At 44.7% G+C, this 22462-nt stretch overlaps 1 protein-coding gene across 1 annotated transcript in view; it reads right to left on the reverse strand.

Moving 5' to 3' along the window:
* LOC122804239 (serine/arginine-rich splicing factor 5-like) overlaps positions 1–22462 on the reverse strand; it is a 62674-nt gene that overhangs the window by 34596 nt on the left and 5616 nt on the right. The window contains exons 2-3 of the mRNA XM_044073990.1: positions 16118–16266; positions 9744–9814 (exon numbers count right to left, since the gene is read on the reverse strand). Coding sequence (XP_043929925.1) covers positions 9744–9814; positions 16118–16243 — 197 coding nt within the window. The 5' untranslated portion in view covers positions 16244–16266. The remainder of the gene's footprint in view (positions 1–9743; positions 9815–16117; positions 16267–22462) is intronic.

Genomic DNA, 22462 nt, shown 5'->3' on the forward strand with positions numbered 1-22462 from the left:
CTGGGAGTGTCCGGTCCCGAGCCGTGATAGCCGACGGAAGTCCCGCAGTCAAGCACCGAGGGAGGCTCGGAACCAAAGCATAGGTCCCAAACATCACCCCCGGGTCCAGCCGAAGAAGTCCGCGTACCAAACTCGGACCCGAAGGCCCGGGTTGGAGTAAGGGTCGGAGCCGACCCTGAGATCTCCACCGACTCCAACAGCACCTGCTCCGACGGAGCCGAAGCAGTCGGAGGAGGAATGGCAATGGGGTGGCCCAAGGTCATCGGTTCCGAAGCCAACTGGGTCGGAACCGAAACAAATTTTTGGAAGACTGGAGACTGGAACAGTCTTTGGAGCACCCTGTCTATATCAGAATCTGACATCCACGAAGACTGAGAGGAAACAGAACGGGTTCGAGACGGCCTCTCCAACGGCCCCAAAGGGCTAGGGGACCGGCTCCGAGGCGACTCGATGAGTATCGGCGCCGAGGGAATACACATACCAGATTCCATCGGTGCCGAGGTGGGCTTCGGCGCCGAGGAGGAAGTGTCTGAGCGGGCAACCTTTGTCGGCTCCGAGAGCAGTGGAGCCGACGAAGGTGACCCGCCTCTCGATGCCCCAGCCATCGGCTCCGAAGCCAGAGGAGTCGATACTGGTGGCATCGAGGCAGACCGTTCCGACCTCGGCTCCGAAGTCCTTGGAGCCGAAGGAGAGGCCTGCCTATGTTTCTTAGCGGTCGGATCCGACGGACTGGTCGGAACAGACGCCCTTTTCTTTTTGGCCGGAGAAGGAGAGGATGCCAAAGCTTCTTCGAAAGAAGGTTTAATTAATCCCTTAAGAATTAATTTATTTGTCCTCTCCTGGAGGACCCTTGAGGAAAAAGCGTGACATACGCTACATGATTCCTGTAAATGTTTTGCCCCTAAGCAATACACACAGAGCGAGTGATCGTCCGTGATGGACATTTTGAAACTACATTTTACACATTTTTTAAAGCCCGAAGGCCTAGGATTCTGAGACATTATGGGGGGAATTTCAGTAATCTGACTGGAAGAAATACAATTACTGCCCCTAAGTATAGGCTTACAGTTATCACTCGCAAATGACAGGGGACTTTGAAACCCTGTAAGAACAAACAGCTACCAAAAACTTTAAAGCCTTTTACTATATATAAAATATAGAAGGGTTGAATAACCGGGAAGGCCCTAGATGAAAGGGGGGCCTACCAAACACAACCCAGTCACACAACAAAATTTCACAAGAAATTCAAACCAACCACACAACAATGTAAGAATAGCTGTTAAAACAGCTTTTTTTGAAAGAAAACAGCAAAACTGACAGAAAAGTTAGTCAAAAAATAACTACTCAGCTCAGCCAGCTCGAGACCACGTCTTCGCAGGTTAGCGGCAAACGAGATCTGGGGGACTGGTAGTGGTGCATCCTGGGATATAATAAGCTCAGCCAATAAGAGACTTCGCTCTTTGGCATAAGCGTGCCGAGTCGGAACCGAGGGATCGGCTTCGAACCCATCAGTCAGAATGTAGGCGAGATAGGATCACATAACATCTTTACCTACACACATCTACCCTACCACAGTTCAAAAACGAGAACTCGCTATACTTCCAATTGTCTCTGTTAATGTACTTGTCCAGGTTAACTCCAAGCTACTGTTACGGCTCATTTCAAGTTTCAGTCCCACTATACTATGTAAAGAATACCCAACAGCTACTGTCTATTGTACCTAGAAACATATCCTATATGTATCACTAATTCACTTGTAAAATAATCTACTTCATCTGAACGCATCTATTTATGTTTGGTTCTAAAGACAGATTGAAACAGAACATAAATAACAACCTTGTATGTATTTTACTAAAGGTTTTATTATTTGGTTAAAGTCAACAGTTTAATATTCCACATCTTAGACATTTCTATTTTTTTAAACTGTTCTTTTATATTATCTACTGCAGTTCATAGGTGTGTACAAGGCTAATGGACCTGGAGCCTACCCTGGCATCATGCCACCCGACCTAGTTTCCAGTGCCTCTGTCGAGTAGAGCCACTGAAGTGATTCATGGGGTGTATTTTCTATTTCCCATCCAATCGTTACTCTGAAATCCAGAGAGGTTCGCTGTTTGACATGTATGGGAAGTCTATTCCATAGCATGGGCAGTCTCTGGTATCTGTCCCTACAGCACGTTCTGTTAATTGTGGAAATGAGGTGGAGGTCTCGAGAGCATGGGGTGCGGAGGGATTGGGATTTTTTTAGATGTAGCATTTCTAACAGAGCTCCATCAAACATGGCTTTATAAGTCAAGCAGAGATCGCCTCCAAGTAGGCAACGTGAACATTTATTTGAGTTTGTCCGTATAGGACAAGTAAGGCCTAGTATCCTCAGAGGTAATTTTGCAGCCTCTCCAGTAGTTGCAGGTGCCTAGTGAGGTATAAGCCAAATGGGCATTGTACTTCATGACTGGCCTAATGAGGGAAGAGTAGAGGGAGAAAGTGACGTCTTTCTCCCTAGATGCAAAACCCTTAGTAATGAGATGTGCCACATAGGACTTTTGACCACAGTGGCAGTGTGGTGGTCAAAAGAGGTTGCTGTCTCCGAGATCTCTCAACACCTTCTGTATTGAGTGGACTACCATCAATGTGATAATTCATAGAAACTGGGGTTTTCCCAAAGGGGATGAGAAGTTTTTGGCATTGAGGGCAATCATCGTGACACCAGTCGTTGGTCTCAGGTGCGGCCTTTCTGTAGGATGTCAATCACTTGGGGGTCAAGAATGGCTCCCAACTTGCAATCATCTGCAAACTTTGTCAGCCAGAGTCCCTTCGTGTTGGACTGGAGAGAAGCAGATACCAAACAGGAGAGGATCCAGGACCGAACCCTGTGGGACTCGCTCGTGACTGGTCGGCAGTCTGACTTGGGAGTCAGCTACTTCCACACCGTGGGTTCTGCGAGCCAGTTTGCAACCCAGCTAGTGATATAGGGAATGATGCCTAGCTTGGTGAGTTTTTCTATAACTCCTGAGTGGGGAATGGTATCAAAGGCCATGGACAGATAAAGGTAGGCTGTATGAGCCACCCTGCCTTCATCCACAGCTCTGGTGACCAACTCAAAAAGTAGTAGACCAAGTTGAGCAGGCATGATCTACCCTTCACAAAACCAAACTGTGTGGGATCCAGAGTTGAGACTCCCTATATCCTTCATTTATTAGGTCCATGATGATGCATTCCATAGCTTTGCATATCAGACTTGTCAAGCTAATGAAAAAAATACTTCCCAGGGCCTGTAGTTGCTCCTCCTTTGTGGAGAAAGACTATAGCAGTGCACCATTCGGTAGGGACAAAGCCTGAGGTGAGGCGATGATTTCACAGAGCACAGTTGAGGTGCCAGTTCACTCTAGTTCATGTAGAGCACAGCCAGGGATATTGTTAGGTCCCATAGAAGCTGTATTCTTGGCCTTGGGACAGTGCTGTTTTAACCTGTGCAGCAGTAATACTGGGTGCCTGGCAATGTACTGGTATTGTGATTTGTCCTTTAAGGAGAAGAGGGGGGAAAAATATGGCAATGAATTTGTCTGCCAGTATACTGGCAATATCTGTTGGCTCGGTATAGAAGGTACCATTGTGCAGCAGCTCAAACCAAATCTGGGTACTGCAGTGGAGGTTCTTTACATAACTATAGAAGGCCTTATGGTTATCTTTACTAATCTGCTGCAATTCTGTTTTCATAGCTAGCTTTAGAGGACTTTAAGGGATCTCAACTTTTTGTTGAGGCTGACAGGGAGTTTGTCCAGTCTTGGGACTTCACCTTATCCCACCATCAGTTTCCTCTTGTTTTAGAGGTTATGGCAGACCACCACCAGATTGGCTTCATTTTTTTTTTTTTTTTTTTGGGAGGACAGCATCTGGGTTCTATTGGGTATGGAGATCCATGCATTTGTGTATGTATTCGTACACTGCATTGGTGTAGGATTCGGCAGTTATGCAATTACTTGCATGGGTGCCATGAAGTTAGCCACCTCTGTTGTTAGGAGCTCAAAGTTCACGTTGGGGAAGTTTTTCGTGGTGGTTACTTTCGGGGGGGGGGGGGGGGCTTCCAAGGAGATTAGTTTTAGAGCAAGGGCCGCCCATGGTAGCAATGACAAGGTCAAAGATATGGCTACCTCTAGACAGGGTAAGAAGGAGCTGGTCCAGGGCACTGGAATTAATGAACTGTAGGAAATGTTGGGCAAGTGTATTGGTAGTAGTTTTCCTAGTTAATGGAGCAGTAGTTCAAGCCACCCAGTATGTGCGTGTTAGGCTGGACCCCAATAGTTTCCAGGGTGCTTAGGAACATGGAGCGAATGTTTTGGGACATGGTTGGGGAATTAACAGGCTACGGCCTGAATCACAGTCTTACCCAATGTTAGCTGCAACTTAAGTATCTCTGATGCACTTGTGCGCATCCTTTATGACTATGGAACCACCACCACCTTTAGGGCTTCTGTCCAAGTTCTGGGGCCAAAAGGTGTGGAATGAGTTACAGCCTGGCAGTGCAGGGGTACTGTCCGATTTGGACTTCTAGCGTTGAGCAGCATGACCCTCAGAATGTGTTTGTTTGCAGTTATGGTGGTAATTTGGTCTTTGCCACTATAGGGGTGGCAAGAGCCTTGGCCAGTATCTGAAGCCCATGGGTGACAGATGCAGGCCATCTCAGGCAAAGCACCGAGGTCTGTCAATCATGTCATCCCAGGCAGACAGATACTGGATCCCCTTAGAATGACGCCAGAAACAATTGTTGAAATCAAATCATTTTCTGGTTGTACTGTTTTCTGGATACTGGTAGGGTGCTGCTCGGGGCTAGGGTCGTACCCATCTGGGCTACATAATCAGAGAGCTCCTCAATTGTCATGTAGGCCAGGGAGGTACGTCTCAGGTCATTCACACCTGCATGTACAATGACAAGTCTCATATTTGCACTTAAAGTACCTGAGTGTGTGCGTTATATGGTGCATCCTGGCACCTGACAGGCAGATGACTGTTACTTTCTCCTTATTTAACCTAGTGAGTGGTACTTACCGTTTTATTAATGGAGCTTTTTTCCTCGGGCCTCCACTGAAAAAGGAAATTCGTCCGGTGGACCTTTCCTAGTTTAAATGTAAAATAAATAAATTGTACCAGAGAGAAGGAAGGATAAAGATGCAAGTAGATCTAGATTAAAGAAGCTTGTAGAAACTGCTCCTGATTAATCCATTAAAAGGGAGAACCAACTCTGCCGGGAACAAAAGGGGTCACCACAATGACCCTTGTAACTTTCCGAATCTCTAAGTATCTTCAATGTCTGCGGAAAAGGAATATCCCTGTGAAGGGAAAGAGAATGCTTCTATCCCCCAAGCATAGCTGCAAGAGTCCCCCAAGCATAGCTGCAAGAGTCCCCCAAGCATAGCTGCAAGAGGTCTTGAATGGAATATTTTCAACTGCCTCTTTTGAAAGGTGAACAAAATTTAAAAAAAAGGTTTCCCACATCTGGACTAAACCCAGGTGGACCACTGCCCTGCATTCCCAGTCAAGAGGGAAAAGGCAGATCTGCTTAGGCTGCCCGACCACTGAACTTGCTCTGACAGGATGCAAGTATAAAGCAGAGAATGCTGTAGGGCTAGCTCCCCAGGCCATCACTGCCAAAGATGGTATAACATTACACCCCCCACCCACCCATTTGATCAGGTAACACGATGGTGTAATCTGACCAATAAAAGGTGACTGGTGTGCGCTTTGTAGCATCCAAGGACTTCACTTTCACTCCCCCGTACACCACCTGTGCAAAACCCACTACATAAAAATCTGTGATATCAAGACTAATTTGTAGAGGAGATGGGCATGTTTGAGATCCCGCCCCTTAACTCATTACACCAGAGGGACTCCTCCAGGTGCATCTGCAATTAACTCCCACTGATGTTTCCAAGCATCAAATATTACTTGTTCCTACCTGCATTGATAAGTTTTAAAAAAGGATTTCATATTAAAGCTTACACAATGGCAAACAACTGCATTAATGTCTGACCTCCCGTCTACTGCAAATAAATAGATAAACTGTTGTTTTTATGGTAACTTATATAGATCCAATTTTCAAATTTTTCTAAATATTTCAACACTCCTAAAAATGGAGAACATCAATATTTGTGCAGTAACTGAAAACGGGTTCAAGGCTCCAGAGAGCACCCCTGCAATACTAGGCTACAACTCTTGCCACACTTTTCAGCCACCAAACCAGGACTGAAACATTAAAGGTGGAGTGTCCATATTCAAGGATATTCACACCACCAGGTTAGCTGCCCAACACAATGTCTGAAATTCTCCAGGTGCAACTAACACTAGACTGCAATCCAAATTGTAGCTCGCTACAAATCTCCCACCATGCCCAAAGATTCTCACTACACCTTTCTAAACATACTGAAAATATTTAATATACAACCAAACACCCTAGTACTGGGTGATTTAAACGACCCTGCCATTAACTGGGAAAACTACTTGCGTACCAACACCTTTGCCCAACAGTTCTTGGAATTCATAAAATTCCGATGCCCAAGGGCTCCAATATCCTAGACCTGGTCATTACCAACATGGGAAATCTATGCTCCACACCTATGGTCAACCCCTAGCCAACTTCAAGTCAGAAGTTACAAACTTCATGACATCCATGCAGACGGGAACTGAAAGTTTGGCTGCAGAGTCCTACACTTAAGGCACTGTATGAGCACATCCACTCATGCATGAATCTTGCCATCCCAAAAAAGAACAGAGATACTCTCCTCCCCAAAAAACTCAACTTACCAGCCTCAGTAAGAAGCGGAGATCCCTCAAAATCCTCCAAAGCTAGTTACGAAAATAGATTGCCAAATATTCCAAAGACAACCACAAGGCATCCTATAACTATGTCAAGAATCTAAATGGCAATGCTCAGATCTGCTCTGAGCTACAACAGAATGGCATTAAATATACTGACCCCAAGGATATTAGCAATATCCCGGCAGATTGATTCAGTGCCAACTTCACCCCCTAAATGGCCCATCTTAATACCGGAAGATTGCCAAATTCTGGTAATATCAGCCACACAGATAAAAAAAACACACTCTCCAAAGCTAAGAATACAGCATCCATGGGACTGGCCAGATGACATCCCGGGCTGTGTACTATATGAACTACAAAATTAATTGGCACCTCACCCAAGTGTCATGTTTAATCATACCCTCAACCTCAGGCTTCATGCCGACTGGCACACAGCTACAGTTATCCCATTCCACAAGGGGGGAGATCCACCTTGGATCCCGGTAACTACCACCCCATCAGTCTAACAACCTGATTTACAAGGCCATGGAGCACATCATCATGGAACTTATAAACAAAGACATTGGCAACCTTAAAACACTTGACCCCACCCAGTTTGGGTTCGTGAAGGGACGACCTTTTCTCCTGAACCTGACTGACTTCTTCGAATCAGTCTCCAGAGCCGTGGACGAGGGTAAGGCAGTCCACACAGCCTACCTGGAACTCGCCAAGGCCTTTGACACTACCCCCCACTCTGGAACCATAAATAAACTTACTAAGCTGAGCATTAATCCCTACGTCCCTTGATGGGTTGTCAACTGGCTTACTGACAGAACTCACACTGTAAAAGTAGCAGACTCCAAATCCAGCTCCAGTCCTGGGATCTCTTGTTTGGCATATACTTCAGGACTCTGGGAGCCATTATTGAATCCCCAAACGATGTTGATACTCTACAAAAGGGCCTTACAGAAACAGATGCTTGGTGCCAGAGCCATGGGCTAAAGCTCAATGCCAAGAAATGTACAGTTATCCCCTTTGGGGAAAAAAACATGTACCCATGAATTATCACATAGGTGGCAGTACACTAAATATCGAAAGTGTGATCACAGGTGGACAGTGGTCTCACCTTCAATAACCACATCGCCACAACAGCCAGGAAATCCTATATGGCACACATCACTAAGGCCTTTTCATACAGAAAAAAGGTACAACGCCCCATACCTCTCAAGACATCTGCAACAACTGGAAAGGCCGCAGAAATACCTCACTAAGAATCACAGGCCTAAAGCAGACGCCCTATGCTGACCGCCTTAAACTCCAGCTATACTCTTGTCGCATATAGTCTACTCAGAGGTGATCTCGGTTTAACATACAAGACCATGTCAATTAAAGCATCCCAATCACTCAGAACCACACACTCCAGGGATCTAAACCTTGTCATCACAACAAACAAAACATGCTGGAGGGATAGGTTCCTGACCCAGAGACTCCCCATACATGTCAAGCAGAGCACTTCTTTGGCACTCTTCAAAAAGGAACCTTGATGATTGGATGGGAGAAAGGAAATTCACCCCAGGGATCACATCAGTCGGCCTGCTAGACAGAGGTCCAGGGAAGCAAATAGTGTGGGAAGAAATAGCCAGGGAATTGTTATGGCTAGGCTTGTATAGTCCCTAGGGCCAATAGCCCAGTACCAACCTATGAACAAAGTAAGACACATGAACGCTCTCAGCCAGATGAATAAAATGCTGCTGACAGTATGTGTAACTTGAGTGGTTGTTGTGACATAAGCAGTTTACAAAATATTACAAATGTAACAGTTACTGTGACTTATAAAACTCAGTTAAGACCAAGAACCTAAAGAATACAAAACACTACAAAAATAGTTTGTGCTGAAGTTTGTCATTTATAACTCTTTCATAACCCCTATGGTTCAAGAGATACGAACATTTGTTTGAAATGGGAGGACATAATTTGATAATGTCAAAAGGCTTCGGCCCCACCCATTGGAAGTTACAGTACAAACTTCCGGAGCGCCATTGGAGTGAATGAGTCAAGTACAAATCGCAGGAAGCAGTAATAATACTCAAGTCAGAAGGGTAAACAAAACCAAACACCAGCTGTAATACATGGACTCTATTAAAGGCCAACGGCAGCAGTAATAGAATATATAAACTAGGTTTATTTCCAAACAGCAAGCATGGCTACACTGTACAATACACAACAGAAATAACAAGTTGTGCCTTGTTCTAGCATACACAGTGGTAGCACCAAGTAAAACTGACTGCCCAAATAGCACCCCTCCATCAAGTAGAAGCCTTTTTAAAATAGCCTACATAAGCACTTAGGATTCGAATGACAGAAACGGGGAAATCTTTAGCAGAGAAAGTGCAGACACACATCTGAGAGGTTAAAGCCAATGCACATAAAAATGAAGGTGAAAAAATGTAATTGTTTTCCCCATCAGAACTTCAAAATGAACCAGATAAAAAAAAAAAAAAAAAAAAAAAAAAACACCTTGGCAATTAGCCAAGAGACTGCCTTCAATGTCCAACTGACACTGCATACTGTTTCCCCAATACCAGTCATAAAACAATTTAGACAAGCCCCATAACTGGTTACAAGCAGTATTAAGCGCAAACGGGCAGTTAGAATTCCAAGAGGAATTAGAAGTAAATAGCAGGAATATTACACCCCCCCCCCATCACAGTGACTCAACAGGAGATTCTAACTCTGGAAAGCTGCCAGTGTAAACCCATATACCAAGACAGTATGAAGTGATGACCTTGCAAAATTAAAAAACAACTTTCCATATGCCCTCTTGCAAGCCATCCACTGGCATCAGCAACTCCACACGTTCATCAGAATTGACATTTTTCAAAACAATCTTGCTCACTCACTTGTGGGCTCATTTGCTCAGTTCAAGTTTCTTGCAAGAGAAAAACACTTACCGTTCATTACACAGTTCTTTTCCATCCAGCTCATAAACTGCATCATCAGCATCTCTTGGATCATCAAATTCCTAGACAGAAAAAAATTCTCAGCTTAAGCCAATCTTGAACACAACCCTACATGCGTAAAGTACAGTTTTGTACCTACCATAAATGTAGATGTTAGAGTGCTAATACAGCTGCAGTCATAACAGATGGGTTCTCCTGCCATCAGGCGGGTCCTCGGTCGGCCGAATTCCAAAGTCTAGGTCCGGCGTCTGTTGTCATTGCTTCTTCCCTGGCGTCAGTGCGACAGGGGTATAAAGGAACCAGCAGACGTCATTTTCTTCAGTTTTTCTTGCCCCAGATGTCAGGTGCCCCCAGAAGGAAGGCAATACATAAATCTGAGTAATCATGCAGTGCAATATAATCAAAACACTGTAGTTGCAAGCAAATACATCATAAATGAATACCCCAATCAGGTTGTATGAGGATGTGTCAGCCTATAGGCCTGTCCCAAGAGGGGAAGGAGGGGGGGAAACCTGGACTGCAGCTGTATTAGCACTCGAACATCTACATTTATGGTAGGTACAAAACTGTACTATGTTCATCGTGCATACAGCTGCAGTCCTAACAGATGGGTAGAATACCAAAGCTAAGAAAGGGGTGGTAGGCACTAGGTGGAATTAGGAGGAGCCAAAATGCCCTGCAAGACTGCAGTGGCAAAGCCTGCTCTAGATTTTGAGTATAATGGTAGGTTGTAGTGCTTGGAGAAGGTATGCACCTCCAAATGTCTGCTTCCAAAATATCCTTGGTAGGAACTCCTGAGGAAAGCTGCAGAGGTGGCTGTGGCCCTGGTGGAGAGAGTCCTAATGCCTGTAGGAATAGTTTTGCCATGAAATCAATAGCAAAAGCGTATGCAGTGGGCTATCCATTTTGAGATAAGTCTGTTTGGAAATTGGAAATTGGCTTCCCTTGAGCTCCTACCGCACAGGCCACAAAGAGCCGTTCTGATTTTCTGAAAGGCTTTGTTCCGTCCAAACAAAGCAGCTGTCTGTGGATGTTCAAGGAATGTAGTAATCTTTCCCCTTTGTTTTGAGGATTAGGATAAAAAGTAGGTAAATGTATGGCCCGATTTAAAGCTACCCTGGATATCACTTTAGGCATAAAGGACGAGTTGGTTCAAAGGTTGGACGGCCATGAGAGCCTGTAGTTCTGAAACTCTACGAGCTGAGGTGATGGGCAGAAGGAAAGCTGTTTTCCAGGACAAATATTGCAAATCTGATGAGGCAGCTGGCTCAAAGGGAGGCAAGGTCAGTTGTTCCAGCATGAAATTAAGATCCCAAGCAGGTATTGGTTGTTTTCTTAGAGGCCTTAAATTCTTAGCCCCTCTGAGGAACTGCCTTAGGAGAGGGTGAGAGAATAAAGGTGGATCAGTGTTGTATTCTGCAGAAATGGCTGATGCATGGATTTTGAAGGAGGAGAAAAGGTCCAGTGCTTAGCAGTTCAGCCAAATATTGTAGTATTTGAGGTAAATTCAGTTTTCCAGGATACTGGCCCTTTTTCTCATTCCAGACACGAAAAAGTTTCAATTTTGCGGAGTAAGCTTTTCTAGTCGATGGCCTTCTGGCCTCCAAAATGACATCCTGCACCTCCTTGGAAAGTAGGGCCCGTTATGATGCTAAGGAATCTTCCATGCGGCTAGATTGAGTGTTTTTAGCTGGCTGTGAAGAGTTTAAACTGTGCAGAGTCAGAAAAAGAGGCATTAGAGGCAGGGTCCATGGTGGGGAATGTGTCAGGCTCCTCAGGAGTGTGTACCAGTGCTGCCTTGGCCAGTCCGGAGCAATGAGGATCATCTTTGGTCTGTCTGCTTTGGTCTTTAATAGAACTTTGGGCAGCAGAGGAAGAGGAGGGAAGGCATAAACTGTCATTGATGTCCAACTGAAGGAAAGAGCGTCCACTCTCCAGGCCTTTGGATGGAAGATCCTTGAGCAGAATTTTGACAATTGATGATTCTTGTGGGAGGCAAAGATCTAGGTCTGGCCTTCCCCATTTTTGTATTATTTCTGTAAAAACTTTTGGATGCAATTTCCATTCGTGTGGATCTGTCATATTCCTGCTTAGGTTGTCTGCAAGCATGTTTTCCTTGCCTGGCAAGTACTGTGCTTGGCAAGTCCATGGCCATGTTCCAAAGTGACGTGGCCAGTCTGCATAGGGGATAAGAATGTGTTCCTCCCTGTTTGTTGTACCACATAACTGTGGTGTTGTCCATTCTTATTAATAGTTGACCTGGCTGTAGAAGGTCCTCGTAAGCTATAATAGCATTTATTACTGCTAGCATTTCCTTTTGATTGATGTGAAAGTGCTTTTCTTTTTGGGACCATTTGCCCTGAATGCACCGGTCTGTCATGTGCGCCCCCCAGGCGTAGCCCGAGGCGTCTGTTGTGATGACTTGATTTGCTTGAGGCTTGCTTAATGGAAGACCTGTGTTTGACATGCTTGAACCCACCACAGAAATTCCTTTTGCAGACATGGAATTAGTGGTATTATTGTTTCCAAACTGTGGCTGTGTTGAGACCATATGTTTTTCAGGTACCATTGTAGTTCTCTCATATGCAGCTTTGCACATGGGATTAGTAAGATGCAAGATGCCATGAATCCCAGAGCCTGCAGGATTTTCCTTGCAGTCAGCCTGGTGCAATTTGCCAGTGTTCTGAAGTATTGAAATAGTTGCCCCTGCTTCTCTGGCGTGAGGTAGGCCATCTGGGTGTTTGTGTCCAAATTGGCACCCAGGAAAATTATCTTCCGAGAGGGTATTAGCCTTGATTTCTCTTTGTTGACTGTGTATCCCAGAGAGTTTAATAACATTATTACATAAGCCAGATGTTTCAGAAGAATGTGCTTGCTGTCCACTTGGATCAGGCAGTCGTCCAAATAAGGGTATATTTGTATCCCTTGAGGTCTGCAGTAGGCAATTACTGATGCCAGGCATTTCGTGAATACTCTGGGCGCAGTAGATAAGCCAAAGGGCAATGCAGAGAATTGATAATGGGCCGAACCTGCAAGAAATCTGAGGTATCTTCTGCAATTTTGTCTGATTGGGACATGCAGGTATGCCTCCTTGAGGTCCAATGTTACCAGCCAAGACTCCTTGCCCAGCATGGGAAGAAGTTGCTGTAGAGTGAGCATCTTGAATTTTGGTACGAGTAGAAATGTGTTTAGGATGGATAGATCCAAAATAGGTCTCCAATCTTTTCCCTTCCTTGGCACCAGAAATAGCCTGGAATAAAAACCTTGACCTTGTTCGTGTGTAGGTACCTCTTGAATAGCTTTATGAGATCTGAAATTTGCCTTTGTGCCTCTGCCCTTTGATTGTGTGGCAGGTTTGGCATGTCTCTCATTTTTGGAAGGGTATGAAAATGGAATTTGCAGCCTCTGTTTATAATGTCCAGGATCCATTTGTCCTTTGTGACATGCCAGCTTTTTTGAAAATAGTGCCAGCTTTCCTCCTAAGGGGGCTGCCATGCAAAGGGGAAAGTCATTGGGTTTGCTTTCTGAAAGATTGCGAGTTGTCCTCACCACCTCTGTGTAGGAGCTTGCCATTGTCTGCCTCTATACGATCCTTGTGATTGTCCTCTGCCCCTCGGGCACCTGTATCTGCCTCTTTGGGGTCTGTCTGTGGCAGGAAAGGACCAGTTTTTGGAAGGCCAATTTCTACTAAAACGTGGGGGGTTGAATCTGCAGAAATTCTCACAGTTTGCATTGATTTAGCCTTTTCCTCCATTTTCTGTAAAACTTCCTCAGCATTAGCCCCAAATAGTACATCCTTTTGAAGAGGGGCGTCTAGTAATTTAGCTTTGACATGATCAGGTAAGGCTTGTTCCTCGAGACAGGCATGCCTACGTATGACTGAGCCTGTAACAGCAGCTCTACATGAGGCCTCTAAAGCATCAAAACCACATTGTAAGGTATGTTTACCCACTTGTTCTGCACTATGCATCAAATCCTGCAACTCCTTCAATTCTGGTTGTTCAGGTTGTGACATTTTACTTTTCAATTGTGATAACAAAAACGGTTGGTATTTTAGCATATGAAACAAGGCCCTCATGGATAAGGTAGCCGAGGTATATACCTTTTTTCCCCACCTTTCTAAGGATCTGGAATCTCTCTCGGAAGGCAGTGGATTTTTGCCAATGGAGGCCTTAACTCCCTTGGGCCACTGTGAGATGGTTTCTAGGTCAGCAGCATGGCTTTTTTTATAGAAATTGGTGAGAGTCAGGAACGCTGTAATACCTGTCAGGCTTAACTGGAGCTGGAGGTAGAGAGTCCGGGTTAAGGCAGGCCTCCGAGTAAACATCATCTAGGATGTCCAAGACAGGAGGTATAGCCAGAGGCCTGCGCTGGGGTAACAAAAGAAATTCCCTGAGCCTTTTCTTGGAATGTGAATAATCCTGGCCTTCCCAGTGGAAGTGTTCCCTTAAGGTATGCAAGGTTTCCCCAAATGAGTAATCCTCAGGGGGGGATACAGAAGGAATAGACTCCTCCGCATCACAGTCTTCAAAACGGGAGTAAGACTGTTCCTGATCAGAGTGTTCTGAAATAATGGAGCCCTAATCAGAGGAGGGAGAATCCTCCTCCACTCTGGGCCTTTTGTCCGGAGGGGGCTGAGAATCTCTGATTAGAGTAATTAAATCCTCAGCCATTTTAAGCATCCGTTTCTTAAGCATGGGGCCTGGAGATGGGCCCTGTGTAGCTGGTCTCAGAGTGTATGGTTGCTTTAGACTTGGTGAAAGCCTTGATGGAGAAAGAGGAAGGTCTGAAGACACCTTGAGTGGAGGTGGACCTGTCTACATTCTGTGTTTCAACGCCTCTGTAGTCGGGGTGTGGGCCGAGGAGCCTGCGACCTCAGGTACAGGAGACACCGCCAAAGATGTGTCGTCGGTAATCAGGGGCTGAGTAGCCGCCTCGCTGAGAACCGGACCACGTGCAGTCGGCTTTGGCATGGTGTCGGTAAAGGCAGCGGACCTCTAGAGTCGGTCCATGGCTTTGCGTTTTTTAGACAAAACCGGAGTCGGAGTATCCGACGACATAGTATAGTTAAATGCTTTCCAAAAAAATGCTGGGCGAACTCCGCCCGACGCTTAATAGTGCGTTTGTTGAATGTAGCACAAAAGCAACAGACCGAGACGTCGTGGTCTAGGCCTAAACAAGGAATACAGAGGAAATGCGGTATTTGCTTCCCACAAGAAATACAATTATTAACTTTGTCTTAACATCGGTCAGAGGCAAGAAAAGTTTCCCAAACGGGGTACTTAGCTTTTAAGACGACTTCGGTTACCAAATTTTCATAATCTCAGGAGCTGGCCGATCGGCACTTGCGAACTGCTTCTGCTTCGGGCACCACGCGGCAAGAAAGACTGAAAAAAATGGCGTCGGCTGGTTCCTTTATACCCCTGTCGCACTGACGTCAGGAAAGAAGCGACAACAACAGACGCCAGACCTAGACTTTGGATTCGGCCGACCGAGGACCCGCCTGACGGCAGGAGAACCCATCTGTTATGACTGCAGCTGTATGCACGATGAACATCACTAATTATGTGCTCTCTACCCTGCTATCCGCATGCTTTAGAATGGATCAGCCTCCATGCCACTTGAGTTACAGTGCTGCACTAAAATAGGGACAGTGCTCAAAACTGGATTAAAAGAACTAAAGAAGCAGCATCATGGATGACTTATAAGATTTGCAGCAGTGAACAAAACTAAAGGAAATTGGCAAATAAATTGCTATTCACATCATGGCTTGTGCCACATACATCTCTCTTTTTGAACAAGGGTCTCCTGAAGCATAGCAGATGTTTCCATTAAAGGCGAGCCCAAATTCCACATCCTGAATGTGCTTTCCCTGTACAGCTACATGAGAGAGAAACTCTTAAATGGTAATTTTTCAAAGCTTTACAACACAGTAGAGAATTTGTGCCTAGTGCGAGTTGTAACGTACACCAACAGCTTTCCATCTCTATTAAACAGGAAGGAAAGGCTACCAGATCTCCATATTTGATCAAGTAGGCAAGAAACAGACATGACATTAAATGGAGCTATAGCTAGCCAAAGGAAGATATAGAGCAATTTTGACAAAGTCCACCACCATCAATGTACCTTCAGATAAAGGAGCAGGGAAAAAAAAAAAAAAAAAAGTGAGCTGCAAATTCCATGGTAGCAAAGCTGCTGTTGCAGTGGATAAGCTTAAGATCAGAAACTCTTTGGTGTCAAGTCCCTGGAAAGCTCTACAATGATAGCATACTACTGAAACTTTTTCTGTATTCAGAAAACCCTTTCCCCTGCCATAAATGTAGCAGCATGCAACCCCTCCCACCTGCAAAACAAAAACTGCTCACCACAAATCCAAAGCCTCTCTTCAAATCAATGTCTATTATTCGCCCATATCCCTTGAAGAACCTTTCCACATCCCTTTCTCTGGCAGCAGGGTTCAGTCTTCCAATGAACACACGACAGCCACTCATGTTGCAGGACAAGTCAACGAACACTAAAAGCAGAATACAAAATGCACAAGTTACCAAGTAGAGAAAAACATGCATGCATTTACCTCAACTTAACACTGGATTGTAAACATAATTCTTGTAAAATGTTTACTTTTGTCAAACAAAATTACTATCTGTGGCTCTCTTGCTATTTCCGATTTGCCATGCTCATCTTTAACTGAAAGGTAGGTTTCCAAGTTCCAAGACTCCTCTACCAACACAGACTTTATTGTTCTAAGTCCACAATCAGCAACACTCAAGATTAAGCTACCATATTATGTGAGGTCCTTACACTTACTGCGGCAGTATTCATAACTTGGGGCTCCCTGCCACAAAGCCAGTCTATACAGTTGCTTTAATGTACTCACCTAAACATGATGTAGCATAGGGCATAAAGGTGATGTTCAGGTATACCATCCTCAACTTCTTTGCCACCCGTCTGTTTGCCTCAGTCCATTTTTTTCTGTTTGACTGCTATTCTAGTGATTGCTCCCGTTAGCTGAAGTACTCACCTTTGCAGGTTATGTACCCAGTTGGTGGTTCTCAAATTTTTTTTTTTGCGGTGCGTGTGTGTGTGTGTGTGGGGGGGGGTTATCCTCCAGAAGGGTAAATGCTAGTGTGGGAGACAGATTTCCCAAAGACCGCCATTAAGTGCCTTTTTTGCCCAGGAGCTTCTCCTGACCATAGGTCTCGTTTGATTTGTCAGGCATTTGTCCCTAAAACCCTTCACAGTAAGCTTTCTTCCCTTTCACTACATCTTGAGAACCAGCATATTAAGCTTCTCACTAAAGATACTATGACTTCCTGGGTCAGCAGACAGGGAAGAAGGTGAAAAACTGTCAGACCCGAATCTTCCACAAGAATAAGGCAGGCAGCACATCTGATGAGGTTTTGCAGGAGTTTCAAGCGTTCAGGGGAGACTGTTCATAGTTTCTAAGGGGTCCAACCAAGGGGGTTTCCGCAGTTTAAGGAAGAAGTTCCTACTACGGTTGTGGAATGCCGTTCTGAGTCAGAGCGTTCTGTTTTCCAGAACAGACGGTCCCACAAAACACAAAAACATGTTTCTTCTGCTCCTAAAGGATCCACAAAGTGAGTGGCATGCCTCTACTCGGGGGTCATTTAGGTTAATGATTTACTGTCGTCAAGGCCTCAAGAGGTTTCAGTTCCTGCTCCTCCTTTGTCCTCCACCTAAAATGCCCAGGTAATTGAATTCTTCTGGAGGAAGAGTTGGATTCTGATGAATCACTTATTCTACCCAGATTCCTTCTCCTTTTGACTACGGGTCTGAGGAGGAATCCAATGGTCCTGATGCACCTTCTGAGGAAATTTCCTTAGGGAACACATTTTCTAGGATGATGGAATTTTGTTCAAGTGGGATTGCACCCAGGTTTCGGATATCCGTAAGAGGTACTATGAGTTATTGCAACCTATGGCTATTCCTCGTTTTAGTGGCTTTCCTGGATGTTTTTTTCCCCCAATACCCGTAAAGCACCTGATTCTCTGTCACCAAGTCGTCAGATAGGGTGGGTGAATGAAGACTTGCAGATCAGCTTTTTTTCTGATGTCCCAGGCTCAGTAAATCTGCTCTTTCCTGGTTAGGGGCTTCTTTTCAAGTAATTCTTAATTCTATCAAATGTTAAGATGCAGCGGATCCCTCTTCTAGGGCTTCTGCTTTTGGTTCAGTACTGAGGAGGTATTCTTGGCTTAGGCTTCAACATTTACCAGATGACATTAAGGTTAAGTTGACACATGCTCCTCTGGATAATAAACTTGTGTTCGAGGAAGCAGCTGCTGGTTTAAGTCTCTCCAGGAGAAAGTGGCCCTACAGGAGCTTAAACAAGTCTCGTTTCTCCCGTGCCTAAATTCCAGAGGAACTACCCATCTAAACCAGCCTTTGTTCGCAGGCACTCACCCTCCTGCTAAAAGGTAAAAAGGGTGGTAAATAGGCTCCCCCTGCCAAGGCCACTTAGACTGAAGGGATTCCAAAGCCTTCCGCCTCATTTTATAGGCATTCCTCAGCCTCCCCAGGAACAACTTCCATTTCCCCCCAGAGGCTGAGATTTTGTGTCAGCGTACTACTACTATTCAAGAGATGCCTGTGTCCCAAATGGGGAAGGGGTTTTATTCAATAATGTTTCTAGTGTCCAGAAAAGAGGGTCCTTTTGAGACCAATTCTCTCATCTAAACACTTTTCTGAAGGGGTCTTCCTTTCAAATGTTGTCCCTTCAGGTCCAGTTTCCTATTTTCCTTCCTCAGGCCTTTCAGAGGTCTCTGGATCTCAATGATGCTTATGTTCATATTCCAATCCATTCTCTCTTCAGGAGGTTTTTTGCATTTCTTACTTCCTAACGTTTTTAGTTCTGTGCTTTGCCCTTTCACCAAATGTCTTATTCCCGTAGTTGCTTTTTGCAAGCTTCAAGGAATCTAAACATTTCCTTTCTCCAGAGGTCCTTTTGCAAAGTCTCCATTTTACCATTTCTCTTCTTCAGAGCCTAGTGCTCATGACCGCTTCTCAGGATCATATATTTCTGGGTTGCAGGACTCAAGACTATGCCAATGCCGGCATCCCTGCCACCTCCAAAGGCCTTAACTCTCATTTCTTTCAGACTCTTCTTCCCCTGGCCTCCATTACAGCCAGGGAGTTTGGGAGCTCTGGGTTTTTTAGCTTCCACCATTCTGATGCTCCATCTGGCCAAACTACGCACAAGGAAGTTCCAATGGTTTCTGAAGTATGTGTGGCTTCAACATATGCACCCTCTAGACGTGTTCCTCTTCTCCCTTACCTGGAGGAGAAACTACTCTGGTGGATTCAGCAGTTGTCTCCGAATCCAAGGCTCCCTTTTCTTCCTTCTCTTCTCTCTTGGATCTGTTCTGACACTTCAGATGTGGGATGGGGGACAACATTTGGCTCCCTGAAGAAGCACTCTCAGGGCCTCTCAAGGTATTCACATACAATGCAGTACGTCAACAAACGGATCTTACCTTCTTTGCCGGTTAGCACTTCTGGTTTGGATCTGGCTGTCGGGTATCAAGTGACTCTTCAGGTAGTTTGCATTCCTTCAGATGAGAACACTGTGGCAGACACTGAGCAGGTCCAATCCCATGAATGGCTTCAACAGGAATGTGTTTTTGGACATTGTTCAGAGGGAAGGCAAGGGGATCTACATGGAGGAGTACCTCACTAGTGAACAGACAACTTCCTCTGTTTCGTGCCAGAGTCCCAGGTTCTCTGGTATGCAAGATGGATGCCCTTATTTTCTTGGGAAGGGGATGTTTCTTATGCACTCCCTCCCCTTCCTCTCATTCCGAGAGTCCTGTTCAAGATCCTCCCAAAATCTGGTTGGCGACTCCCTTTTGGCTGCGACAGCACTGGTCCAAGAGGAATCATCACAGGTTACCTCACAGGGTGGATCTATTCACACAGAGCAAGAGATCTCTAATCCATCTTTACCTGTCCATGCTTCAACTGACGTTATTAACCCACACACACCTTTTTTTTTCTGAGGACACTGCAGGAGGCCAGGAATCCTACTAGGAAATGCTACTAGTCTAAATAGAAGAGGATTTCTATTTGGTGCGTTTCTCATGACCTGAACTTAACTTGCTGTGGATGTGGCATATTCATCTAGTAAGGCCCACTTATCAGCTCTTTCTGCTCGCCTGCCTTTTAACGCCCCCTTTAGCTTCTAGATTTGAGGCCAAGTAATTTCTTCAAGGTGTCCTTAATATTAGACCTCCCAGGAAGCCTGTTACTCCTCCCTGGGATCTTAATTTCCTTCTGGAGAAATCTTTTTGAGCCTGTTTTCAACTTTCTTGAAACATCTCCTTTGCTTGTTCTTACTTCTGATACATGGGTGGCAGAGTTGCAAGCCCTTACAGCTTGTCCACCTTTAATATTTCATGAAGTTACGGTGTTCTTGTGTACTAATCCTTTTATGCCCAAAGTGGTTAATGTGTTGTCAGTTCAGTTTATTTGCCTACAAACCAACAGTAAACTGATGCTGCATACTTTAGACATCTCAGATTTTATTCACACAAGACTAAGGCCATCAGAAAATCTGATCAGTTTGTTTTCTTTCTAGGTCTTTAGGGTTGACTGTTTCCAAGCAAACAGTTTCTACTTGGATTTCAAAGGCTATTTCTTTTGTTGCACTTTTCACAGCAAAAGCCTTCCTTATTCTGTAAAGGCTCACTCTACTAGAGCCGTGGCTCAAGACACTAATTCTATTCTTCTACCTGGACTTGGATGGTATCTCTAGAGCTGGTTTTGCCAATGCCAATCCTCATGGCTTCTTAGTGGACTCTACTGCTGCTTTCTCCTCTTAAAGTTTCTTTTTGAGCTTTGGCACTCTCCCACAAGTTATGAACACTGCAGTGACCCTTGCCTTCACCACTACAGTATTCACTCCCTCCACCCCACTATCCCCCCCCCTTCCTGGATGTGCAGGTTCTCTCTAGGTTTTCCTTGGACTGCTGTTCCTACCGGGGCAATCAGTTCTATGGACGGTACATCTGATCACCACCTTCATGCGCTACGCTACACAAGGAGTGTTTAAGTGAATTTTAACGTACCTTAAAGCAATGGTAGGTGTTGGTAAACTGGCCAGACAGGCTTCACTGCACAGAATCTCCAAGTCAAATACTGCAGTGAAGGAGGCAAGGAGATCTACAGTTATGGTAAGATTTTACACAACTGTACTTTCCGTTGGTAAAAGCAAGCAAGAAACAAATCCCAATCAAGAAGCAAAACTGTGACTTCGGGAATTATGACTTAGCCTCAACTTGACTGACATGCTAAGCAACAAATATGTATACAAAAAGCAGAAAAATAAAAATCTTGAAAGCAGAACTGGCCATAACCAGCCTGTGACACATTAAAAGAAAAAAGTAACGCCACCTATACAAACTGCTTCAACAGTTTACATTCAAGGCTTGAATTTCGAGACATCTAACAATTTGGATATGATCAAAAACCAGATGACAATTCTAGTTGTTGAAAGGAGCTTTGACGGCCCCAATATTTTAAAACCAACAGTGCAAAAAAGGGGGCCTTGCAAAAGAAAAAAAAAAACAGCATACCAATTGCTATTGCTTATGTTTTCAATGCTATTCGGCACTTAAGTCTTACAAGACTGTACCATCTCTCTTTTGTGTGTACATGACACTGAAGTAAACCACATGATCCTGTAACTGTAAGCATATTAACCAGAGATGGGTCTGAAAGCAGTTTTAGGACCGGAGCATCAACCCAGCTAAAAAACAGAGTTTGCCAAGTGAAATTTCTAACTGAGTGCACACGCATGATCTACTTACACATTTTTGTATAGGAAAGTTAACTAGGTGAGCAACACATGCATGTGTCCATACATAACACATGCTCTTAAAAATGTAGTGCAGACACCCAACAGCAGTTGAGACAAATGATCTTACTGCTACAAACGTTAGTAGTTAAAAACCTGCAAGCAGTTATCTTAGTTCTACAGGTACATTCCCAAAAACAGTGCAATCTACTATGCTGCCTGTGCACAATAAAAGTATGCCACCAAGCAAAAGTGGTCCCAGAAAGGCTGTTCTTGAGCAGGCTTTTCTAATGAGCATTCTGGGGTGGAGAGCCCACAAAGTGCACATTACTCTCAATAGCAATTCTCACAATATCAACAGTCAGCACCAAGAACCCACGCAAACCCCACGTCATACCTTTGGTTATCTGTCACCATGTGACAACACTGAAAATGTCTACACCCTGCTCTGGTAGTTATCCAAAGACTTAGATGGGCAGCTCTGTTAAATTCTTTTATGGTGCATAATGCAGCATAACTGGGTCCACATGGTGCATAATGCAGCATAACTGGGTCCACACCACACATCACACCCAGAGTGCTACTTGCTAATCCACTTTCTATTTTATTATAAATCTTCTCAACTGCCACATACAGAGCACATTTTGCAGACCTCACACCATGTCCCACTTGGCACTAGAGAGAAAACATGGGACATTTGCTTTAGCTCTAAATGCTTCCTTTTGTGCGGTAGACAACTTTGGAAACTGTAGTCTGGCACAATGCCCTAGCTCTTGCAGGTAATGGGAGGGGTGATTACTTGGTTGGCAGCCTAATACTGTCACTCAAACATCTCATCTGCAGAATACTTGCCTAAATACACTGTAATCCTAAAATGCCACCCTACACCATAAATGGCCTG

The sequence above is a fragment of the Protopterus annectens genome, chromosome 6.part0, assembly GCF_019279795.1.
Source record: "Protopterus annectens isolate FY-2018-M chromosome 6.part0, PAN1.0, whole genome shotgun sequence".
Classification (NCBI taxonomy): Eukaryota; Metazoa; Chordata; order Ceratodontiformes; family Protopteridae; genus Protopterus; species Protopterus annectens.